The sequence below is a fragment of the Choloepus didactylus genome, chromosome 19, assembly GCF_015220235.1.
Source record: "Choloepus didactylus isolate mChoDid1 chromosome 19, mChoDid1.pri, whole genome shotgun sequence".
Taxonomy (NCBI): domain Eukaryota; kingdom Metazoa; phylum Chordata; class Mammalia; order Pilosa; family Megalonychidae; genus Choloepus; species Choloepus didactylus.
The window spans coordinates 16,046,214-16,072,384 of NC_051325.1; the positions used below are offsets into that span (position 1 = coordinate 16,046,214).

General features: G+C 41.8%; 1 protein-coding gene across 4 annotated transcripts in view; it reads right to left on the reverse strand.

Moving 5' to 3' along the window:
- Nucleotides 1-2,911: 2,911 nt before the first annotated feature.
- Nucleotides 2,912-26,171, reverse strand: part of KAT14 (lysine acetyltransferase 14) — a 47,381-nt gene continuing 24,121 nt past the window's right edge. For 2 of the 4 annotated variants that reach the window (XM_037811553.1, XM_037811552.1), the window contains exons 9-10: nucleotides 24,704-24,894; nucleotides 21,785-22,532 (exon numbers count right to left, since the gene is read on the reverse strand). In XM_037811553.1, coding sequence (XP_037667481.1) covers nucleotides 22,359-22,532; nucleotides 24,704-24,894 — 365 coding nt within the window. In that variant the 3' untranslated portion in view covers nucleotides 21,785-22,358. Of the gene's footprint in view, nucleotides 2,945-3,864; nucleotides 5,633-21,784; nucleotides 22,533-24,703; nucleotides 24,895-26,171 lie in introns of those variants that run through there. The other 2 variants (XR_005213068.1, XM_037811554.1) reach the window with 2 other exon arrangements.

The following is a 26,171-nucleotide window of genomic DNA, read 5'->3' on the forward strand; positions in this document are numbered from 1 at the left end:
AAAGGGCCAGAATAAGCCTAAAAAAATATTTTAGGCTTTGCAGACCATGTTGACTCTGTTACAACTACTCAACTCTGCCATTGCGGTGGAAAGGAGTCAGACAATACATAAACCAATGGGTGTGTCTGTTCTAATAAAACTTTTTTTATAGGTGGTGGGCAGATTAGTTTGCTGGCCCCTGATTCAGGAGATTGTGGTTTAAAAAGAAGGCTAAGCCCTGACCTCAACTACTGTGGTGGAAAACATGAATTTTCATGTCTTAGTTTAACAAACACTTATATAGCACCACTGGGCATTTGTAAGAGCTTTATAAATATAGGCTCATTCAATTATCACCATGACCCTATGAAGTAGGTACTTTCATTGCCCCCAGTTTGGATACAGAGAGGTTAAGTAACTTGCCCAAGGTCATGCTGTGGTAAGAATGAAAGCCAAGATTTGAACACGGGCAGTTTGTTCTCTTACCCCTTACCCCTGCTGTGAAGACAAATTCCTGTTCATTGACCCAACATCTACCGTGTACCCTACTCTGCATTAACCTGGGGGTGGGGGACATAGAGGAGACTAAGACCCAGTCCCACCCTCAAGGAGCCCCCAGCCTTGTGGAGGAGAGACTAGCGCAAATTAACAATTGGCGTAATGGTGGAAATGCATGGGATTCAAATGATTACATTTATGTGAAGGTTAAGAGGTGGCAAAACTCACCAAAGGGATAAAGGTCACAAAAGTGGTGACCTTGGAGGGTACTGACCCAGGCACAAGGGAACCTTCTATAGTACAGGAAAGGGTCTACATCTTTATCTCAGCGTGCTGGTTTGGATGTATTATGTCCCCCAAACTGCCATTATCTTTCATGCTATCTTGGGTGGGAAGGAAATGTATTGATGTTGATTGGGTTGGAGACTTTTGATTTGATGTTTCTGTGGAGATGTGATCACTCAACTGTGGGTGAGATCTTTCATTGGATAATTTCCATGGAAGTGTGGCCCTGCCCATTCAGCATGGGCCTTGATTAATTTACTAAGCACTATATATGCTCAGACAGAAGGAACAAGCTTGCTACAGCCAAGAGGGACACTTTGAAGAATGTATGTAAGCTGAGAGAGGAGCTGAAGCTTATAGAGACATTTTTTTTTAATTCAGTAAATGTTTTATTGAACATGTACTAAGTGCCAGCCAAGAGAGGGACATCAAGAGTGGAAGTAACTCAGAATACAGTCCCTGTCTTTAGGAGTTTGTCAGCCAGAAGAGAAAAGACATTCAGAAGTTACTGCATTACAAGGCAGAATGTGATGTAAGATATCAATAAAATGCAAAACCCTCAGGTGAAAGGAAGGAGACTTCTGGCTGCAGGAAGCAGGGAAGAGTTTTGGAATAGGTAACTTTTGAACTGTGCTTTGAAGTATGAGGCTACATAAAGAACTTATTTTTAACTTCTCAGTTTTGTTATAAAATATTATTTCAGCTTAGAATGCCTATCAAAATATCTATAGCTGGCTTTATTTCCTGAAACCCATCATCTTGCTGTGTTAAGATCCAAAAACAAAGCAGGGATCTTTATATATAATGCCTCGAGGGATATCACTATATTTATTAGTATTAATTTCCTGGCCACCATGGAACTAGATGTGGAAGGAGAGAGCAAGGGATAGGTCTAGTGTTGAAAATTTTAATTGAGTTCTTTAAAAACAGATATGTTTTGAATTGAAATCGAAGATACTGCTTTCTAATTGGATTTTAGAAACAGAAAGCTCTGTGGCAGTTAGAAATGTATAAAAGTTATATATATTCTGAAGCAAATAGCAGACCTGAAAACAAATCACTTTGTGCAAGAGGACAGTTATGAAGATGCTTCTTTTTTGTGTGTTTTTTTATTCATTTTATTGAGATATGGTCACATACCATGCAGTCATACAAAACAAAGCATACATTCAATTGTTTACAGTACCATTATATAGTTGTGCATTCATCACCAAAATTAATCTTTGACATTTTCACCACCACACACACAAGAACAATAAGAATAAAAATTAAGGTGAAAAAGAGCAACTAAAGCAAAAAAGAACACTGGGTGCCCTTTTTTTTCTTCCCCCATTTTTCTACTCATCCATCCATAAACTAGACAAAGGGGAGTGTTACAGAGACATTTTGAAGATGGCTGTTGAAATCAGACTCTTGCTCCAGAGAAGCTGGGAGAGGACAAATATTCCAAGAGCAAGTAAGAGTGACATTTTTGAGGAACTGCAGCCTAGAAAGGAACGTCCTGGGAGAAAGCCTTTTTTTTATTTTATTTTATTAAATTCAGTTTTATTGAAATACATTCACACACCATACAATCATCCATGATATACAATCCACTGTCCACAGTATGATAACATAGTTATGCGTTTATCACCACAATCTATCTCTGAACATTTTCCTTACATCAGAAAGAACCAGAACAAGAATAAAAAATAAAAGTGAAAAAAAACACCCAAATCATCCCCCCATCCCACCCCATTTGTCCTTTAGTTTTTATCCCCATTCCTCCACTCATCCATACACTAGATAAAGGGGGTGTGACCCACAAGGTCTTCACAATCACACTGTCACCCCTTGTAATCTACATTATTATATAATTGTCTTCAGGAGTCCAGACTGCTGGGTTGGAGTTTGGTGGTTTCAGGTATTTACTTCTAGCTATTCCAATACATTAAAGCCTAAGAGGTATTATCTATATAGTGCATAAGAACGTCCAGCAGAGTGACCTCTCGACTCCATTTGGAATGTCTCAGCCACTGAAACTATTTCGTCTCATTTTGCATCCCCCTTTTGGTCAAGAAGATACTCTCAGTCCCACGATGCCGGGTCCACATTCATCCCCGGGAGTCATACTCTGCGTTGCCAGGGAGATTTACACCCCTGGGAGTCGGGTCCCATGTAGGGGGGAGGGCAGCGAGTTCACCTGTCGAGATGGCTCAGTTAGAGAGAGAGAGGGCCACATCTGAGCAACAAAGAGGTACTCAGGGGGAGACTCTTAGGTACCATTACATGCAAGTTTAGACTCTCCTTTGTGGTAATAGCTTCATAAGGGCAAGTCCCATGCTCGAGGGCTCAGCACATCAAACCGCCAGTCCCGATATTTGTGACAACATCAACACCAGTCCAGGTGAGGATGTCCAACACATCCGCACCTTCCCCCAGATCCTTGGGGCTGGGGAGGAGGAGGCTTTAAATATATTTTTTATTATCTGCCCAAATTACTCTGGGATGTGTCACTATTTCACATTAACCTATACAAACCTACCAGGTCTCACTTCCTAGTCAAAGTTCTATGTAATTATGGTATTCGAACACACTGTACAAGTTAAATTGTTTAGAAAATATAGATCCTGTACCAAATAAACATCTCTTCCCTTGGTCTCACATGGAAGTTGAAGTTTTAAAACACAGTCAGTTTCAACCTTTATCCTTTGGCCTGGCTTGCCCTGGTCTTAACCAGACCTGCTTCACTCATATCACTAATTGAAGTCTGGGTTCTTTTTCAGCTTTTTTTTTTTTTTTTTTTTCTTTTTTGACAGTGGGTGTATGCACTAATACTGACATTCATATCTGCCGAGCTCTAGCTCTGAGTTTCAGGTGTCTCAGAGATATGCATTGTTCCAGAGACCAATCAGGTTATACGCTAGGGGATCAGCATCTCAAAGTTTAGAGATAGGCCTTACAATTCAGGGATAGAGTTAACTGGAAAGCCATTTTGAAACCAGAACTCTGGAGCAGACGCCAGCCATGTGCCTTCCCAGCTAACAGAGGTTTTCCGGACACCGTTGGCCATCCTCCAGTGAAGGTACCCAATTGCTGATATGTTACCTTGGACACTTTATGGCCTTAAAACTGTAACTGTGTAACCAAATAAACCTCCTTTTAAAAACTGATCCATTTCTGGTGTTTTGCATTCTGGCAGCATTAGCAAACTAGAACACTCGGTGTCTGGTATACAGGTGTACACCTAGCTTAAAATTCATTAAGCTGACTCAATAAAATATAAAAATCAGAAAATTAAAAACAAAAACAAGCACATGCATTGACTGACAATAGCCAGTGGAGGGTGGTCAGGGAGGTCAGCTCCATCTGGGGCTGTTGGGAAAGGTCCCAGTGAGGAGATGACCTGAGTCCTGTTGAAGGAGTTGGCTGGGGTAGGGGTGGGGGGTGGAGGAACTGCGTGGAACACGCCAGCAGGAAAGGCCTTTTCCTTGCTTTTAAAGCACCTGCTGTCCAGAAACAAGGGTGAGAGGAAAACAAGGCGTAGGAAAGGCTCTCAGGCCCTACCCTTTCCCTCCACCCCAAAACATTCCAATGTTGGAATTCAGGTTCCTGCCAGCAGTGGGTTGAGAAGTGGCTTTGCCATCGTGTGGAATATTTATGGTGGCTCTGCCCTCCCAGCTGGATCATAGAACCACGGCCCTGGCTGAAGGTAAGAACCAGGAGTGGACATTGGGAGGAACCTGGCAGGTGTGGGCTTGGGTTGGTGGGGGAGAGTTGTTGCTCAGGCTCATTTGGAGACTGTCACAGCAGCCCCTCCTGGGTGCTGGAGGGCCCCTCAACCCCAATCCTATCCCCTCAGAGGTCTATGGGGTGGAAATAGGATAATGGATGATGACATGATCAGCCATGGACCAGTGTATTGGGGGGCAACATCGATGGCCCCACTCAGCCGGCAGACCCAGAGTCCCAGGTGACCCCACGAGGAGAATGCAGAAGGCCTCTATTTGGCCACGGGCAGGACTTGAGCCTTTAGGCCATGTCCCTGACCTTGACTGAGACCCTATGAGGGGGTGCCCGAATTGTTAAAGGCTTTAGGATGAGTCCTCTTGGGAATCCTAGAGCCTTGCACAGAGCTAGAGACATAGAAAGTGCTCCACCGAAATCTTGGGACTAAATAACACCTTTGAAACCTGACTTCTGGGCACTCCCTCCCCTGAAGAAAGGCTCCATGCTCACCATTCCCAGCTGGTGGTCCAAGGGCACTCCCTGGGCAGAAAGGCCATCTCTCCCCAAGGCAGACCGTGGACTAAAGGCTCCCAACTTGAAGGCCCTAAAAGAGGCCACCTGGCTGACCCGCAGCTGACCACAGACACGAGGGAGCCTGAAACTGGAAGGGCTGCCAGGTTGGACCCAACCTCCTTTATACCCACTCACCAATCTAGAGTACGTAACTGGTAGCTGTTTTAAGCCACCAGGTTTTGGGGTGGCAGCCACAGGTAACTCATAGAGTAGGCTTGTGGTAGCACCCCACGCATACCTCATGGAGTCACGGGAGGAATTAAATGAGGTGGTCTAGGTTACAGTGCTCAGCTCACTGCCTGGCCAGAGGCAACATTCCATGAATGTTACCTCTTGTTCTGGCTGTGAGGCATTGTGTCCCATGTGGAGATCAAAACTCTGGTCTCAGCCAAGTTAAATGTGCTAGAAATTACTCACCTGAGCATCCGATCATGGCTTGTGGGCCATATGTGCCCCTCCACCCCAATTTCTGGCAAATTCCTTTTTAACATTTTATAATTAACTGGCACCCATGAACTAGCTGAGAAGGGATGTGTGAAGTTCAGTCAATGTGCAGAAACGTTGAATCCACCTGCCAAAAATGGGATGCCTGCCAACAAAACAGAAGACGGGTTTCTACAGTCTCTTTGTGTCCAAAGAGAAACTTGGTGTCCCCAGCTTCCCAAAGGATGTTCCAGCCCTCATCTGGAAGATGCTGGGCTCACATCCAACTAACCGGACATGAGGAGTGAGCAGATGGCCTCCAGAGACCAGCCCTTCTCCCATTGCAGAACAACTTTGAGCTTAATGGATCTTGAACAATCCACAAATGCTGTAATTCTAATTTCAGAAGTGATTCACAGATTCATCACCAATACTACAGGATATATGTACTAGGATGTTTTTGGCTGCCTTGTTTATGGTGGCAAAAACCTGGAAACTGTGAGAATACATCAAAGGGGGGATTGTTGAAGAAACTGACACTTAGGCACTATGGAATAGTATGCAGCTCTGTTTAAAAGTAAATTGTTTACCTCTTCTGATCTGGAGGATGTATATGATGTATTGTTAAGAGAGAAAATCAAACTGCCCAATAATTATTGCCCAGAATGATCCCATTTTATAGAACAAAGGCCCATCTAATTGTATAAATATTAGTAAATATTGGTATGGGCATGGAGGAGGTATGGAGGAATATACACACGGGGGGGACATAAATAAACAAATAAATGAAAAAATAAAAAAGAGTACAAACAATCTGGGTATACCCTTTATTCAGATTCACCAACTGTTAACATTTTACCCATTAGCTTTCTGATTTGCACATTCTTTCAGTCTGCCCCCCTCCACACACTCGCACACACACACATTTTTTTCTGCCCCGTTTAAGGGTAAGTTGCATACATCATGGCAATTTACCCCTAAATATTTCAACATATATTTCCTAAGAGCAGAGATATTCTCTTATGTAACCACAACACCATAGTCGACTTCAGTAAATTTAACATTGCTACACCATATGTTCTCTGATTACAAGAGAATTAAACTAGAAACCACTAACAGAAAGACATATGGAAATTAAATAAGCCAATTCTCAATAACCCATCAGTCAGACAGGAAGTCACAAGAGAAATTAGAAATTATTTTGAATTGTACAATGTTAAGTAATAAAATACTTTCATTTAATCTACTGATTCACTTTTTCCTTATGCACTGTTTACAGTTTTTCTTGTCCTTTGCCAAGGGACTTTATACTCTCACCCATTGGAATGGGAGGAAGTCATTTCTCCTTCCTTCTGATAATGGCCTGGGACATGGGACTTGCTTTGGCCAAAGGAAAGGGAGGCAGAAGTGACAGCGGCCAGTTCCTGAGCAGGGCCTTGGGTTTTTCTACTCTCTTGTGCCTCTGCCATTGTGATATGAAGAACTTCTCCACAGTGCCAGATGCCATGTCACCCTGGGGCCCAGAAGGAACGTGCCCAGAGCAGACCTGAGCCCACCAGCCCAAGGAACCAAGCCTGGCTGCACAACCAGATTGGATTAGAGTGGCCCAGCCAAGCCCTGCCAACCTGTAGACACATGGAAAGGAAATACCTATTGCTGTCGGCCACAGAGATTTTGAATGTATTTGTTACACAGCCATGGGTGACCAATACAGTACACAGCTGCAAGGATCCTGTTTCACAAAGGAGGAAACGGACATCAAATAACTTGCCTAATGTCACATAGCTAATAATTAATAAGTTGTGTGACCATGGGATGTGTTGCCTCTAGACTTAAACCAGGTGAGATGATAATTCGTGGTGGTGGTTGTTTAAGCCTTCTCCCTACCTCACCACTCACTTCCTCGCCTTCTCTAGCCCCAGGGACTCTCTGACTAACCTCAGGAGAAAGCTGTGCTTTCCCAAATATTAGTTTACACCTCAGCACCTCTAAGACCCAAAGGTTTAGACTTTTGGACCACAAAAGCCAGTGAGTCTGATTTTCTGTCTGTAGAAATGCAGAGAAGAAAAGAACAATCCATGGCAAAAACCTCAGGGATTTACATGTCCACTACAGTGTTATTTGTAAAATCAGAAATAAAATAAAAGAATACCTAAGAAAATAGAGCCAATGAAAAAAAAATTTATGACAACCATTTAGCAACTTGAAAACATAAAAGTAGGACACGAAACGTCACATGTACCAGGATTAAATTATGCTTCAAAAAACAAGCTGACAAAAGAATTGGAAGGAAAGTCACTAAAATGAAAGCATTTTCAGAGTGTAAAATTGTTTTTTCCTTTATTTAAAAATTTTTTCTATACTGTGTATACAGTAATTTGTATACAAAAAATTTGATTTTTTTTTTAAAGAAACACAACTACTTGACAGCAGGATGGAAGATGGAGGGAAAGCAGGAGGACAATTTGCAGACTAGCACAGTAGCTCAGGCAAGGGAAGCAGGGTTAGGTGAGAGAAAGTGGGCTTACACGGCAGGGGGATCTGAGTCAAGATATAGTTAGGAGGATGAATGACCTCCTGCTAGGTCAGCTGGGGTGGGGATGGAGTAAATCGCCACTGAGGATTTTAGTTTGGGCGAGACATTGAGCAGTTAGTGCTGTCTGAGTCAGAAAACACCGCAAAGGAAGAAGACTAAGCAGGAAGAGCTTTTTTCCCCCTCCTCTTTCTCCTCCTCCTCCTTCTCTTCTTCTTTTTAATTAACAGCCTTATTGTGCTATAATTTACATATATAAAATTCACCCATTTTAAGTATATGATTCAGTGATCTTCAGTATATTTATAAAGTTGTACAACCATCACCAGTCTCATTTTAGAGCATTTCCAAAAGAAACCTGATACTCATTTGTAGTCACTCCCCATCCCAACCCCTTGGCATTGGGTGATCACTAACCTAGTTTCTGTCTCTGTAGCTGTGCCTTTGCTGGGCATTTCTTATCAAAGGAATCGAACAACGTGTTCTGGGGTGTCTGGCTTCTTTCTCGGAACTTTTATGATGTTTCTGAGGTTCATCCATGTTGTGGCATTTATCAGTGCTTTGTTCCATTGTTTTTGCTGAGTGATGTTCCATTCTTTGTATACACCACATTTTGTTTACACATTCAAGAGTTGATGGACATTTGGGTTCTTTCCTCTTTGAGGCTGTTGGGAACAGTGCTACTATGAATATTCATGTACAAGTATTTGCGCGGGCATCTGTTTTCATTTCCTGTGGTAGATACCCAGAAATGGAACTGCTGAGAATCATATGATAATTCTATGTTTAACATTTTGAAAAATGGACAAATTGTTTTCCAATGTGTTTGCACCATTTTAACACCTTGCAAGGCTGACATTTGCTTGTTCTCCCTCATAAAAGAACATATTTGTACATGTTATCACAATTGTTGAACACGCTAGATTTCACCAAGTTACAGAGTCCCAGTCTTTATCTTTCCTCCTTTCTTCTGGTGTCTCACATGCTCCCAACCTTCCTCTCTCAACCGTATTCATAGTTATCTTTGTTCAGTGTACTTACATTGCTGTGCTACCATCTCCCAAAACTGTGTTCCAAACCATGCACTCCTGTCTTCTATCACCCTGTAGTGCTCCCTGTAGTATTTCCTGTAGGGCGGGTGTCTTGTTCACAAAGTCTCTCATTGTCTGTTTGTCAGAAAATATTTTGAGCTCTCCCTCATATTTGAAGGACAGCTTTGCTGGATATAGGATTCTTGGTTGGCGGTTTTTCTCTTTCAGTATCTTAAATATATCACACCACTTCCTTCTTGCCTCCATGGTTTCTGCTGAGAGATCCGCACATAGTCTTAAGCTTCCTTTGTATGTGATGGATTGCTTTTCTCTTGCTGCTTTCAGGATTCTCTCCGTCTTTGATATTTGATAATCTAATTATTAAGTGTCTTCGCATTGGCCTATTCAGATCTATTCTGTTTGGAGTATGCTGCGCTTCTTGGATCTGTAATTTTATGTCTTTCATAAGAGATGGGAAATTTTCATTGATTATTTCCTCTATTATTGCCTCTGCCCCTTTTCCCTTCTCTTCTCCTTCTGGGACACCAATGATACGTACACTCTTGTACTTTGTTTCATCCTTAAGTTCCCGGAGACATTGCTCATATTTTTTCATTCTTTTCTCCATCTGCTCCTTTGCATGTAGGTTTTCAGGTGTTTTGTTCTCCAGTTCTTGAGTGTTTTCTTCTGCGTCTTGAGATCTGCTGTTGTATGTTTCCATTGTGTCTTTCATCTCTTGTGTTGTGCCTTTCATTTCCATAGATTCTACTAGTTGTTTTTTTGAACTTTTGATTTCTCCCTTATGTATGCCCAGTGTTTTCTTTACAGCCTCTATCTCTTTTGTGAAATATTCTCTAAACTTTTTGAATTGATTTAGCATTAGTTGTTTAAATTCCTGTATCTCAGTTGAAGTGTACGTTTGTTCCTTTGACTGGGCCATAGGTTCAGTTTTCTTAGTGTAGGTTGTAGTTTTCTGTTGTCTAGGCATCTGACCTCCTAGGCCACCCCAATCAGGTTTTCTCAGATGAGAACAGGCTCAGGTCACAGAAGGAGGAAATATTCAATATCTGGTTTCCCTGATGGTTTTTCTTAGAGGATTGATACACCTGTGCTTTTCTGCCCGGCAGGTGCACCTGTCAGCCTGTCACCGCCTGTGTAAGAGGGTGTGGCCTGTGGCTCTCCTCCCCCAGGCTTTGGGGTCTGGTTCTGGAAAGGCAGGCAGTAGAGCTGGGCCCCTCCCTTTCCTCTTGGGAAGCTGTGCCCCCTCCAGAGAGGTCACTGCATATCAATAAGTTCTTTGTTTCTCTGACTCTGCTGATCAAAGTGTTTTGATTTTAAAATGGCTGAGGCTGTCCTTACTGCAAAGTGCTGCAGGCTGAAAATGGCTGAGGTTTTCTCCACAGAGAGAGAAAGGGACAGAAAAGCTCCCAGGTTCACCTATCAGCCAGAGATAGCACCCGATCCTCTGGGCTCCCTGTCCTGAGACAGATATGTCCCCTGACTCTCCCAAGGTCAGTTGTCCCCAAAAGCCTCTGTCTGCTTGTTGAGGATTTGCTGTCCGTATTGAGCAGTTAACATTAAAACCCCATTTGGGGCTGGGCTGAGAGAGTGCTGCTCTCTAGCACCGCGAGGCTTCCATGAGGGAGGGGCTCTCGGCTTTCAGCGCAGGTCCGCAGTTTTACTTACAGATTTTATGCTGCAATCTCGGGCATTTCTCCCAATTCAGGTTGGTGGATGATGAGTGGACAGCCATGTTTGTCTCCTTGCAGTTATTCCAGGTTATTTACTAGTTTTTTGGTCATTTATGAATTGTTCTGGGGGGGTGGGGCTAACAGTCTTCCACTCCTCTCTATGCTGCCATCTTAGCTCCTTCTCTGAGCCATTTTATATTCCTACCAGCGATGTGTCAGGGTTCCAACTTTTGCATAGCTTCGCCAATACTATGTCTTTTTTATTATAGCTATCCTAGTGAATCTGAAGGGGCATTGCATTGTGGGTTTGATTTGCATTTTCCTAAAGACTAATAAGGCTTAGCATTTTTTCATATGCTTATTGGCCATTTGTATATATTCTTTGGAGAAATGTCTATTTAAGTCCTTTGCCCATTTTCTCATTGGGTTGTTTGTCTTATTATTGAGTTGTAAGAGTTCTTTATATATCTGAATGTAAGTCCCTTATCAGATATGTGATTTCCAAATATTTTCTCCTAGTCTCAGGGTTGAATTTTCACTTTCTTGATGTTGTCTTTTGAAGCACAAATGTTTTCAATTTTGAGTCCAATTTATCAATTTTTTCTTTTAATACTTCTGCTTTTGATGTATCTTAGAATCCACTGCCTAACTCAAGGATCATGAAGATTTACTCCTTTGTTTTCTTCTAAGGGTTTTATAGTTTAACTCTTACATTTAGGTCTGTGATACATTTTGAGTTAACTTTTTGTTGTGAGGAAGGGGTCCAAATTTATTTATTGCATGTTGCCAGCACATTTGTTGAAAAGACTGTTCCTTTCCCGTGGATCACTTGATTGTAAACATAAGGGTTATTTCCGGGCTCTCAATTCTATTCTATTGTTACTTATGCAATCACCACACCATCCTGATCACTGAAGCTTTGCAGTAAATTATGAAAATGAGAAGTGTAAGTCCTCCAATGTTGCTCTTGAATTTCTTCTTGAAATTCTCAAGTTGTCTGTTCAACACTAACAAAAGTAGAAATATTTACTAACAAAAGTAAATGTAATCAAATGGGTCGAATTGTGAAGTGTGTACATGTGTGTATGTGCACACGCGTGTGGTTAACATTGAAGGTCCTGGAGCCAGGCAACCTGGGTCTGAATCTTGGCTCTGCCAGTTACTAGCTGTGAGTTTGGGGAAGTTACTCTCTCCGTGCTTCAGTTTGAATTGGAAAAAAAAAAATGAGCATCATAATAGTACCTGCCTTACTGAGCTGCTGTGAGATTTAAATAAATTTCTGAGTTAACATACACAAACCTTTTAGAATGGTGATTAATATTGAGTGCACTTTAAGACCTTGTATCTCCTTTAATCCAGCAATTCCATTTCCAGCAATGTATTCTAAGGAAATAATCGTGGATCTGCTTCCAAATTTAGCTTCCAGAACACTTAATGCAGTATTGTTTACAACAGAGAAATTGGAAACAAGGGGGATTTTTAAAATTATGGTATACTCATATAAGGAAATAGAATTCTATCATTAAACATGTTTGAAAAACAATATTTGATGACTTGGCATGCTTTTTGTGATTACTAAGGAAAAAAGGTTATAGAACAAGTTAAACGAGATGATCACATTTTAATCTAAAAATTAGGGTATGTAGGACATGTGTGCATAGGAAAAAAAAAAGGCTTGGAGCAGTGATTGTATACTTTAGATGGTTTCTATGCTGAATATATCTCAATAAAATTGCATTAAAAAAAAAAGTCTTGGAAAATTTACACCAAAATATTTAAAGTGACCCTGCCAGGCTGGATAAGACTCTTTGATAGTCGGTCTTAATAGAAGCCAATATGAGTTCAAGCAAAGAAAAAGAGCAATTTGATAAGTGATGTCCAGAAAAGGCAAATCGATAGAGAAAAGAGATTACTGGTTCCCTGGGGCTGGGGTTAGGAGGGGGATTGACTGCAAACAAGTGGCAGGAATTTGGGGGAGTGATGGAAATATTCTAAAACTGGATTGGGTAAGAGAGGCACAGTTCCATAAATTTTCTTTAAAAATCACAGAATTGTATACTTTTAATTGGTAAATTTTATAGAATGTAAATTATACCTCAATAAAAGTGTTTAAAAAGTGGGGGGGAGGGTATAATTTTCTCTAAGAATGGGCAGGGTCTAAGGGGAGGTCCTTCCAGATGCTGAGGGAGGAATGCAGCCAGGCCTCAGGGAGACACCCCATTCCTCTCTGCACGCTAGCCCACAATCAAAAAAAAGGGGGGGGCACCCCAGAACTCCCGCACTTTAACCACTAGTAGCGCCTTCACAGTTTCCTAGCATGGATGAGGTGTTCCCCAGCTCTGACCCACCCGGTTCCCCAAAAGGGAGCCTTCCATGCTGGGCAGGCAACATCTTGGGGACAGAACTCCAGATGATTTTTCTATCCAGGCCCTCAGTGGTTGACTGCTCTTTGACACCCCGCAAAGGACTGTATTCATCCCTGCAAAGCCATCCCACATGGTTCATGAGCTCAACTACGTGACCACCCCCGGCCAATGGCACATTAGTAAGCAGACTGCAAGCAGAGGCTTGCTTGATAAGCACTTGGCATCACGGTTTGGCCTCTTGGAAGCCAGCTGCCATGCCAGGAAGCAGTCCTGGCAGCCATGTGGAGAGGCCCCCCTGGGAGAGAACTGAGACTCCCATCGAGGGCCCCAGCCGACCCCTGGGCGCTTCCAGCTGACTGCTGCCACCCCGGGACCCCAACTGGCACCATGGGGAGAACCGTCCAGCGAGCCCACAGGATCCCAAGAGTAAACAGCTGTGGTTGTAAGTCACTAGAGTTCATGGTGGTTTCTTACACAGCAATTAATAACCCAGCCATCCTTGATTCTTTTTGTAATGACACGTGCCCTGGTAAGGGTAGAGATGCACAACCTATAGCACATTCAAAGTAATGGGCACCAGGCTGCAGAGCCCCTCTAAGCCCTGCAGCCTCATCCTGACCCTCCCCTGGTAGGCTCCTGCCATAGCAGTGGGAATGCAGGACATGTGCTGGCATCTTCCTGAAGAGTGACAGCTGAAAAAACCTACTTAATGTACTCAGGCTCTCTTTAAGCTCAGAGCACTGCAATGTAAAAGAACCAAACGTTGCTGAATTTTGCTGACCCAGTTCTAGAAGCTGCTTCTCTAAGGAAGCCTGGAAGGCTTTTTGCTTCACATCTTGAAGGCTGAAAGGCCATTGTTTCAACACTAGCACTAGTGGTTGAAGTGGTTGAAAGTTTGAGGAGAAAAAGGGTATTTATAGTCTCAGTGTACTGCCTCACAAAGGGACCCTCCCTCCTTGACTAAGGGATCAAAGTCGACTTTGCTAGAAATGGGACCAGTAGACAGCATGTGATTCCTGAATGATCCATGACAAGAACTCAGTGTCATTATCTGTGGCATTCCTGCCAAAAGTACCTAACACAAACCTAAACCTGAGGAAAGAGCAGATAGACCCCATGTGGGAAAGAATCTGGCATTATCCGAAGAGAGGACTGGCCTTTGTCCTGGGCTGCTGGGAGGTGACCTAGGTCTTACCTGCTGGAGGGTGTCTGATTAAAGTGGGAGCCAGCCGCACCCAGTATCTTCGGGTGTCACTCAGCCTGGAGGCAGGCAAGCATCAATCAAGCCTATGTAATGGGGCCCCAGTAAAAACTCTGAGCACCGGGGCTCAGTGGTGCTTCCTTGGCTGACAATATGCCATACATGTGTCACTTGGAGGCAGAGAGGGGAGCATGTCTTGACTCTACAGGACAACAGGAAGTGTCAAGTTTGGAAGCCTCCCAGGCTGTGACGATTGTGGTCTGTGTCCTTTCTCTATAGTCAACTATTAACTATGCATATGATAGCTTTCAGTGGGTTCTGGCGCCTTCTAGTGAATTAACAAACCTCAGGGTGTTTTGGGGAACCCCCCAATCCAATAATTGGTGTCACAAGTGAAGGTGGTCTTGGGGACTGTGCCTTTAAAGCTTGCAGTCTGGCTAATTCCAGGAAGACCCAAATTCAGGGACATTCTGCAAACTAACTAGTTTTTTATTTTTTTTAATTCAATTTTATTGAGATTGTTCACATACCATACAATTATCCAAAGATCCAAAGTGCACAATCATTTGCCCACGGTACCATCATAGAGCTGTGCATCCATCATGACAATTAATTTTCTTTCAATTTTTAGAACATTTCCATTACTCCAGAAAAGAAATAAAAGACAGAAAAAGGAAACTCAAATCCCCCCATACCCCTGACCACCTCCCTCCCTTATTGACCCACAGTATTGGTATAGTACATTTGTTACTATTGATGAAAGAATGTTAAAATACTACTAACTGTAGTATATAGTTTGCAATAGGTATATATATTTTCCTATATGCCCCTCTATTACTGACTTCTGGTTATAGTGTCATACATTTGTTCTAGTTCATGAAAGAGATTTCTAATATTTGTACAGTTAATCATGGACATTGCCCACCACAAGATTCACTGTTTTATACATTCCCATCTTTTAACCTCCAACTTTCCTTCTGGTGACATACATGACTCTGAGCTTCCCCTTTCCACCACATTCACACACTATTCAGCACTGTTAGTTATTCTCACAACATGCTACTGTCACCTCTGTCCATTTCCAAACACTTAAGTTCAACCTAGTTGAACATTCTGCTCATAATAAGCAACCGCTCCCCATTCTTTAGACTCATTCTATATCCTGGTAACTTTTATTTCATGTCCATAAGTTTACATATTATAATTAGTTCATATCAGTGAGACCCTGCAATATTTGTCCTTATATGTCTGACTTATTTCACTCAGTATAGTGCCCTCAAGGTTTCTTCATCAACCCTTTTTTTTCTTTTAAGACAGTTTTGTTCACACACCATACATTCTGTCCTACGTAAACAATCGATAGTTCCCTGTATAGTCACGTATTTAGGTATCCAACACCACCACCACTATCTATATAAGGACATTTCTATTTCTTCCACAAAGGAGGAGGAAGAGTCAAAGAAGGAAGAGAGACAAGAGAAAAAGAAAAAAGAAAGAAAAAAATGACAGCTAGGAAGCAACTAAAGGAAAGATGGAATTAAAGTAGAATAAAGAGTCAGACAACATCACCAATGCCAAGAGTCCCATATCCCTCCCTTATGTCCCCCTCTAATATGCATTTAGCTTTGGTATATTGCCTTTGTTACATTAAAGGAAGCATAATACAAAGTTTCTGTTAACTACAGTTTCTAGTTTGCATTGATTGTACTTTTTCCCCCAATCCCACCATATTTTTAACACCTTGCAGGGTTGACATTTGTTCTCCCTCATGTAAAAACATATTTGTGCATTTTATCACAATTGTTGAGCCCTTTAAGTTTCACTGAGTTATACTGTCCCAGTCTTTCTTTCCGCTTTCCTTCTGGTGTCACACATGCTCCTAACCTTCCTCTTTCAACCATACTCACAGTCATCTTTGTTCATTGTACTTACATTGCTGTGCTACCGTCACCCAAAATTGTGTTCCAAACCTCACTCCTGTCTTTTCCTTTCTGTCTGTAATGTTCCCTTTAGTACTTCCTGTAAAGCAGGTATGTTGTTCACAAACGCTGTCATTGTCTGTCAGAGAATATTTTAAACTCTCCCTCATATTTGAAGGACAGTTTTGCCGGATATAGGATTCTTGGTTGGTGGTTTTTCTCTTTCAGTATCTTAAATATATCATACCACTTCCTTCTTGCCTTCATAGTTTCTGCTGAGAAATTCACACATAGTCTTATCAAGCTTCCTTTGTATGTGATGGATTGCTTTTCTCTGTCTGCTTTCAGGATTCTCTCTTTGTCTTTGACATTTGATAATCTGATTATTAAGTGTCGTGGCATAGATCTATTCAGATCTATTTTGTTTGGGGCACGCTGTGCTTCTTGTATCTGTAATTTTGTTTTTCATAAGAGATGGGAAATTTTCACTGATTCTTTCCTCTATTATTGCTTCTGCCTCTTTTCCCTTCTCTTCTCCTTCTGGGACACCTATGATATAAACATTGATACGTTTCATGTTGTCATTCAACTCCCTGAGATGTTGCTCATATTTTTCCATTCTTTTCCTTATCTGTTCTTTTGTGTGTAGGATTTCAGGTGTCTTGTTCTCCAGCTCCTGAGTGTTTTTTTCTTCTGCCCCGGAGATCTGCTGTTGTATGTCTCCATTGTGTCTTTCATCTCGTGTTGTGCCTTTCATTTCCATAGATTCTGCCAGTTTTTTTTTCAAACTTTTGATTTCTACTATATGTTCACCCATTGTTTTCATTATTCCCTTCATTTCGTTTGCCATATCTTCCCTAAACTTGTCGAATTGATTTAGCATTAGTTGTTTGAATTCCTGTATCTCAGCTGAAGTGTAAATTTGTTCCTCTGACTGGGCCATATCTTTTGTTTTTCCTAGTGTAGGTTGTAGTTTTCTGTTGTCTAGGCATCTGGCTTCCTTGGTTACCCCAATCAGGTTTTCCCACACCAGCAAGGGCTTAGGTCTCAGAAGCGGGCAATATTCAGTACCAGGTTTCCCTGAGGGTGTTTCTTAAGAAGATTAACACATCTTGTGAGGCCTCTAGCTGCTGTGCTTTTCCTAACCTGCCCAGCAGGTACCACCTGTCAGGTTGTCACTCCTGACTGGTTATAAGGAGGTGTGGCCACTTAGTTTCTATTTTGGCTGTTTCCCCCCAGGCTCTGGGATCTGGTTCTGAGTGGAAGGCCAGTCACCACCTCCTTCCTCTTAGGGAAGATACACCCACTAGAGAGTTATCATCTGCATTTAAATAGGTTCTTTGTCTCTCTGACTCTGCTATCTCCACCCTTGTCTGGGTCAGAGTGCTGCAAACTGAAAATTGCTGAGGTTTTCTCCACTGAGCCAGTCAGGTTGAGAGAGAGAAAAAGGGACAGAAAGCCCCCTTTCAGAGCCAGTCCACAGGCCCCCAATTTCTCTTGTCGGCCAGAGGTAACACCTGGTCTTCTGGGCTCCCCCTCCTGGGACAGATGAGTCTTCTGGTTCTTTAAGGTCAGTCATCACTAACAGCCTCTGTCTGCTTGTTGGGATTTGTAGCTTGTATTCAGCAGTCCACATTTGTTAATGAAGACCCCAGTTGGAGCTGGACTGAGTTATATTCACTTGTTCAGAAAGTGCTGCTTTCTATCACAGTGAGATTTTGCCATTCGGCCTGCTGTGGGGGGAGGGGGCTCGCAGCACATTTCTGCAGCTTTTACTTACAGATTTTATGCTACAATCTCAGGCATTCCTACCAGTCCAGGTTGGTGAACAATGTGTGGACAGCCACAGTTGTCCCCCAGCAGTTATTCCAGATTATTTACTAGTTGTTCCTGGTTGTTTATTAGTTGTTCCAGGGGGACTAACTTCCACTCCTGTCTACGCCATCATCTTGCCACCTCTCCAAACTAACTAGCTAGCTTTTACTCTTCAAAAACGACAGCATTAAGACTCAGGAACTGTTCTTGATTAGAGACTAATGAAATATGACAGCTAAACGCAACACTTGATCTTGGATTTTCCTTTGATGATGAATGATCTCTGAATTGTCTGTAGATTGCATAACAGGATGGTATCAAGGTTAATTTCCCTACTTTTGGTGTAATGTGGTTAGTTAAGAACAATCCCTGCTTTTAAGAAATAAACACCAAAATATTTAAAGGTAAAAGGGGTATGATAACTACAACTTATTTTCAATAGTTCAGAAAAAAAAGTGTGAGTGTGTGTGTGTGTGTGTGTTAAGAGAAAAAGATGAAACATGTAAAATGTTAATATTTGGAGAACTGGGGTGAAAGGTATCTGGGAATTCTTTGTACTCTTTTGCTACTTTTCCATTAAGTTTGAAATTATGTCGAAATTAAAAATAAAAATATTTAAGGCTGTTCTTTAGTGAGTCTTTCCTTCTGTATCTTTGTCCTAACCACCTAGCTGGCTCTAGGAAGTTCTTTTTTCCAGTCTGCACTGAACAGGGCTTGTTACTCCTTTTTGGCTCACACAATAGTCTGAATATCTTATGAAGCTTCAGGTCTTTTCCCCAGATCACATACACACTCCTAATCACGTACACACTCACTTTTGCATACAACCACCTCAGGTTAAGAACCGTGACCTGAGAGACCAGCAAAGAAATATACAGACACACAAAATGTCAGAAGTCCAACACGTGAAGCATGACGGGGCATGTAGGCTTGGCTCTGAATCATGGGTTGCTATCCAGGACTCCAGGGCTTCTCTGCCCTCTGGGAGATTTTCTCCCACATTTCACACACCTCTGCTGACAGGGAGCGGTTCTGTCTTCCACACCTCAACCCCCAAGGCTTACATCGTTGAGCATCACTCTTAGAGGGCTGGGTAAGGGTTTGTTAGAGTGTGAGCCAAGGAGAAAGGCCAGAGGAAGGCACATCAAGACCGACTGCCCTCGTATCCAGGACTCCCAAGCTCCACCCCTGGGCAGTGGTCTGCCCAGATCCCAACCATGAACTGGGGTGGGGTCCCAGGGAAAGCTGGGGGTGGGGGGACAGAGCAGGGAAAGTCAGCTTCACCTACACCTCTTGCTTAGGGAGACAAGAAATACTCCCATTACTCCCCTCATCCAGGACTCAACAAGGAAGCAACAGGCAGTCCACAATGTGGGACTTACTATTGGGCAACTTATTTGGTTTCTGAAGCAAATCAATCATAAGGGAAGAAATGGGGGAGGGTGGCAGGGGCGACTCTAATTTAAGACTTTGGCCACAGGACAATTGGTCATGATGTGTTGCTCAAAACAAACCAATTGTAAAATGGCATTTCTGAGACAATTTAGAAGATGTATTAAATGATTCCAAAGTTTTGTTCAGTTTGTTAGGACTGATAACAGGCATTCAGTTACATTAAAAAAAAAAATCCATCTGTTTTAGAAATATCTACCTGGGTAGATAGGGGTGAAATTATGAATCTGGGATTTACTTTAAAATACTTAAGCAAACTAGAAGGAAATAACGGAAATGGTGGAACTGGAACCCATAACGTCCTTTGAAATTTGCTAACTACTTGTTAAGCTGTACTTTGAAAGTTACCGCCTTTCTGTATATATGTTATATTTCACAATTTAAAAAAAAAAGGAACTAGGCTGTAATATACAGAAGGGAGCTCTCAAAAGTTTTTACATGGCTGAAAGAATTCAGCACCCTCTACGATGAGAGATTTGGAATATAAATTTGGAAAATACTTTTAATCATTATTCAAGTAAGTTTGTAAAACTGATGAATTTGCTGGCATAATACTATCTATCTCTACTTTGAGTTATGGTTTCACATAAATTAGTTAAGACTGAAAATCTTCAGCATACTTTGAAAAAATAAAATTCAACCATCACTTAAAAAATACTTAAGCAAAGAAACAAAAGGATAAATAGGAAATTCTTGATAATTGCTGGTACATGATTTAAATTTTTCATAATTAAAATACATAAGACAGAGTAAATTAACGCACAGCTTTCTTCAACTCCTTGAAGTCATGGAGGCAGCTGCTTCAGACATCCTTTGCAACAACAAATGCGTGATGTTCACACATTCAACAATCATTTATTTCCAAGTCTGGAAAATAATTGCTTTCTCAATTTTACTTCATGGGGTTGTGTGCCAGTTTGTATATATTATGTCCCCCAAGAAAAAGCCATGATCTTTTAATCCAATCACGTGGGATTTTGAGATTGGGTTATTTCCATGGAGATGTGACCCACCCATCTGTGAGTGACACCTTTGATTAGGGTATGGCCTCTTGACTGAATGTTTCTATGGAAGTGTGGCCCCGCCCATTCAGTGTGGGTCTTAATTAGTTTACTGGGGTCCTTTAAAAAGAGCCACACAGGCCCAGATGCTTTCTGACGCTGATGCTTATACATGCTGGGACTTACAGACCCCTGATGTGAGCTGCAGCCAACAGAGATCTTTTGAAGACAACATTCAAAGTAGACTTTTGCTACTCCAGAGTTTGCTTGGGACAAACTAAGAGAATACCCCCAGATGCCCTGAGAAAGCATCCTGGGAGAAAGCCATTTTGAAACGCAACCTGGGAGCAAGGAGATGCCAGCCACATGCCTTCTCAGCTAAGAGAGGTTTTCTGGATGCCAAGGGCCTTTCTCCAGTAAAGGTACCTTATTGTTGATGCCTTACCTTGGACACTTTATGGCCTTAAGACTGTAACTTTCTAACCAAATAAACCCCCTTTACAAAGCCGATCCATTTCTGATGTTTTGCAAAATGGCAGCATTAGCAAACTGGAACAGGTTGCAATCCATTTTGTCAAGCAAAATTCTTTAAAAGGTGGAAAACCCTATCCAAAAAAAGAGAGGAAGGAAAAGAAGAAAGAAAGAAAGGAGACAATAGCTACAAGTTCTTCTTACAAAGTGAAATGGAGCCTGAACTCACTTTCCCCAGGTGATAGAACATCTAGATTATTTTAACATTGGAGCTGGCTGTAAGTACAGTCTCTAGAACAGAGGCTCTTAATTATGGGCCATAGATCCATGATGCAAAATTGTGAATGTGCATGAACAGTTTTTGAGAGAGAGAGAGTATTCATCTTTCTTCGGGTTCTCAAAAGAATCCATATCCCCCTGAAAAAGAATGCTCTTAATTAAAGAGGGTTTGGAAGCAAACTGACTAGATTGAAGTTCTGGCCATAGGTCATTAGAAGGAAAGAGTTTTATTTGCAGATATCTGACACTTGCTGGAAATGCTCCTGCTGGATCCAAAAAAACTGGCTGACAGAAAATGATCAACATTTCATCTCCAACCTCCACAAACACACCAAACAACCCAGTCCTACAAAGACACGACCGATCCTGTGCACAGCTGGTTCTACTTCCACCACCCTACCCCTCGGTTCCAGCAGGTCTACTCTCCAGGGCCTGAGCAAAGGCCAAGGAGAGCAGTCTAAATGGCAGGCTTCTCTACCACTCCAACCCCCAACCAACTTCCCCAGGTCCAAGTCCCTATCAGGGAGATGCTGACAGATAGAACAGGTGAAGCAACAGGTAGACACAAACATTTAGTTTATTTTTAATGACTGTGACCAAAATCAGCAAGAAAGACAACCAAACTTCAGTGCCCTAGAAGTCCTGGAGTCACTGACAACACATGTTCAATGGCTGGGAAAAGGACCGAAATCTCTTTATGTAATCTCATAATCTCCTATCATCCCAGGACACAGGGCAGCTTCTCTGTAGGAGGGTGCCTCCAGGGCACTGCATGACTCTTTAACAGGGATCACATTTTCTCCTCCTTTAAATTAGGACAGAACTCTCTCACCAAGAACATCAATTTACCTCTTTTACTCAGGTAGAAGAAGGACAGCTGTATCATTCAGTTTTAGTTAACTGTGGAGTCCCAAGATGCTGGGTGAAGGCCTCCCCCAAATGAGGACCGCAGTGTTATTTTGCTGGAGGTTTGCTCACTACTCGTTCCACTGCCCACCGTTCTCGTCACCTTGGTTGGGAGGTCTAATGGCCAAGAGCAGAACTGACAGTGACATGAAAAACCGCCTCAGGTCTCTGTAAAGACCTGTTCCCTGGTAGCATATGCATCTCTCTGTGAAAGAGCCAGAATCGCATCAGCGTCGGAGCCTCAGAAAGAATGCATGTTTACACTCCTTACTCTCCAGGGGGTAATATTTATCATAAAAATCTAAGACATATTCTTCAGTCTTGAATCCAAATTTCTGGTACAGCAGCATAGCGGGATTGCTTGCTGAGACGTGAAGGGTGACATCCTTGCCCATGCAGGTCTGCCAAAAGAGTGGAAAAATACCAGAAGAAAATGAAACAGCCTGAGGGGAAAATGAGTGGGTGAAGAAACTCTTCCAAGTATAGGTGGTTAGTTATGGAAGCGGGAGAAATCAGGACTGAGGAGGAGACGCTGAAACACCTAGCAACAGCTGGAACGCGAATGGCATCTTGCTGCTTATCAAAACACTCACAAGACTGTGGTAACTGATGATATTTTGGGTCGGTTTTTTTCCTCTGATGTAAAAAGCCAAGAAGGATTTTTTATGGTCAACTTTACTGTTTAATTTATAATTAGATTACATTTAAATATGTCAAGCACTTCCATATGAAACATTTATGACAAGCTTGAACAAATAAAGAGAACAATATGAGAAGTTCTGTTTTAAACTAGATGTTATTCTGTACATCCCCAAACTGGTAAAAATTCCCTTCCTAGATCTCCTAGAAAAAGATGATAAATTATGTGCACAGATATGAAATATTAAGACTTTAATTATAAAAACTGAGGACCTCTGAATCCCAAAGTTCCCCTTCCACCCACCTCCAAAGCTGAGATTTAGCTTCTCAGAACTGAGATTTAGAATAGGTTTCTCTATGTTTAGCAGGGGCCTAATCTAAGGGAAAAGAATAATTGCTATGCAACAAAAGTTAAGTTCTTAGATTCTTTAACCAGCTACACAGAATAAGGTATCCCAAAAGTCACATAAATTATGAACTTGTTTTAAAAAGGAAGGCCCTGAAATACTAAAGTTAACAGGGTCCTTGAGCTTTTTACAATCAATGGCCTCTACTCAAGAACTCCTCCTTCAAAGGCCATCTGACAGCTACCTTCTTTTCTCTGCTTAACTCTCATTCTGTATCCAAAGGCATTTTTTGGGTGAGAAAACTACTAGTATTCCAAGGACAATAGCAAGTTAAAGTGTATAAAGCAAATTTTGTGGGTGCAACTGGTATTCTTTAAACTGATCATATATACAGTCTGACCATGGCCCTCATGAAGTACTGGTGACTAAACACCTCACCTCCTCTGCACCTTGGGGTTTATGGTCTGGCTGGGGAACAGGGCACAAACAAAAAGGAGTCACTCTTTACCCACTCAGTAACACTCAGCAAGGATGGACTCCACCAGGCCTCATGCTGGGAACGAGGGACACACACATTAAAATATCACCCTGCCCTGCCCTCAGGCCCTCACCAGTGAAGAAAAAGGCAGAAAATCCTGCAAGTCCTCTGCTAGGCTAGAAGGATGAACAGAAAGTAAGATGACTCAGTAGGTGGGGTAGGGCAGAGATGGGGAGGTGGAGCATGTGGTATAAGTAGCTGAGAAGATTTCAGGTAAAAACAGCAACACCCGGCAGTACCTATCAGTTGCCAAGTGGGTGATTCACAGAGTCACTGCCTGAGAAGGTAGAAGAAAGCAATCTCTAGGAAGATGACTCTCAAGGTTCCTGCCAGCACTGGGAATTACTGTGTAAGTTCCAGTAAAAATTGGGAAAATATCTTATCATCACCAACTTCTCTGAAAAAGGAATCCATACCAAATGAAGGTTATCAGAAAAATTCTGGGGAAAAAAAAAATCTTGCCTGTTTTTCTGATATATTGTGTATTTTCTTCAAAGGTGATGCATATAGACAAAAGGATGAAGTGTAACTGACTACTAGAAGCAAGTCTCAAAAGCCTCATACCAGCCTCCACAGTGACAGCAACATTAAAAACCCAGCAGTAATAAAATATGGACTAACTACTTATTGATACAGCTTATCTAAGAGGATTAAAAGTACTTAAGAACTGACCATCGTGTAGTTCCATTTCCACTTCTCAGAGATGGGATAGGGATGGTTCTAAGAGCATTGGTGGATACCTGTATGTACAGTTCAGGTGCTTTAGGGTCTCATTTTCAGGACTTTCTCATTTTATTTACTACACATGTTCACAAACTGGTTTCTTTCAAACCTGGGTTTGCATAGTGATCTTTTATTTTTGAAGGTTGGAGGTTTTGGTTTGTGTGTTTTAATAATCTCAAGAAATGATGACTAGCTCTTTCCCACTTTGTTTTGAAGGTCGTCCATTCCCTTGAGCTATGCCAGGACTAGCCCAGCTTCATTCCTCCCCCAGGTCTTGCTGGGGAGCGGAGAGGCAAGTTGGTAAATCATGACCACAGACACTCACCTGAATCAGATGATAAATCATGAAAGTCGCAATCCCTGCTCTTCTCCATTCGGGATGGACAAACAGAAATGAAATGTAAGCTTCATTGTATTTCACGTCGGGGACCATGAAGCCGAAGGCAATGATGACTTTTTTATAAAGGACAACAACACTGAAGTCTGGGTACTGCAGGCACTCAGACAGGTCAATGCCTAAAGAAAGAAAACAATCAGACATTCAAACCATGGTGCCTTTTGGAAGTAATGAACACCAAGCTGTTCAGTCTGTACTTAGAGCTATACCTGCATGCTAAAAAACCCAAACATGGAGACAAAGATATTACCATAGATACCACACATTCAGATTATACAAATAAAAATGAATTTTAGAAAATATCATAATTAACATGGTCTTTTCAAAGTACATATGCTAAAAGGAGAGAGGCAGATCGGTGGGTAGTGGAGAGTGCACAGGTTCAGAACTGGACACGCCTGGCTTCAAGCTCAGCCTCCTCTACCATGCACATGACTTGGTTTCCAAATGTCTCAAGGACACTGGTTCTGCCAAGTGTGAGTTGAGGAACAGCCCTAGACCTCAGAGGGGTGGTATAAAGACCCAAACAGTGTTCACATGGTTGAGTTCTTTACCCAACACTCAATTTAAATGCTCTTTTGTACAAATGCTGCATTTCACAATAAATAAGTTAAATGAAAGAGATTACATGCCTAATGTACGGAAGGCACCTAGCACAAGGGGAGGAAGTAATAGGTGCTCCCAGAATGTTCCTTTCAGTTCCCATACTACTCCCAAACGAATGAGTACAATTCTGCCACCACAGCACGATCACATGACTATCAGATGAGAAAGATGGCCCGGCTCTAAACTTGATGAAATCTTAACTAACATCTGAAGACCTGGATTATTTCCTTCACATTGCAAAGCAGCATGGTAAAGCAGAGCCAAACAACATTATTTTTTTTTTTTTAAGCAATTAAAATATGCTCCCTTAATTGATGATTTTGGTCTTCAGAGACAATTTGTGAAGGCTGATAAAATACAGAACATATTGGGTTCACTCTTATTCTCAAAGTCCATAAACAGCGTATCTGGTTTTTCAAAACACCTTTGGCCATACTAACGCTATCTAGGGAACAGTTACATAAACAAAACAACAAGAATTATTAGGCAAAAAACAGAAGTGTCCAAATACACCCAAGCTACCTGTCTGTTTATCTTTGATAGACATTACCTGGTATCTAAACATATGTAGAAGCAAAACAGGGTGAATCTTTTATTCTGGAAACAGAGACAAACAGGGAAGAGAAACAAACAAAAACACTGTTTATTACTTTAATTGCTAGCTGCTTCATCTTAGGAAAGCAAGAGGTATTTGAATTAATATTTCTAAGTTAGTAGAGACAAACTAAATGAAATTATGGGAGTAAAGGTTTTAGGGTCACATGACATACACTAGTTAAAAATTACTAGA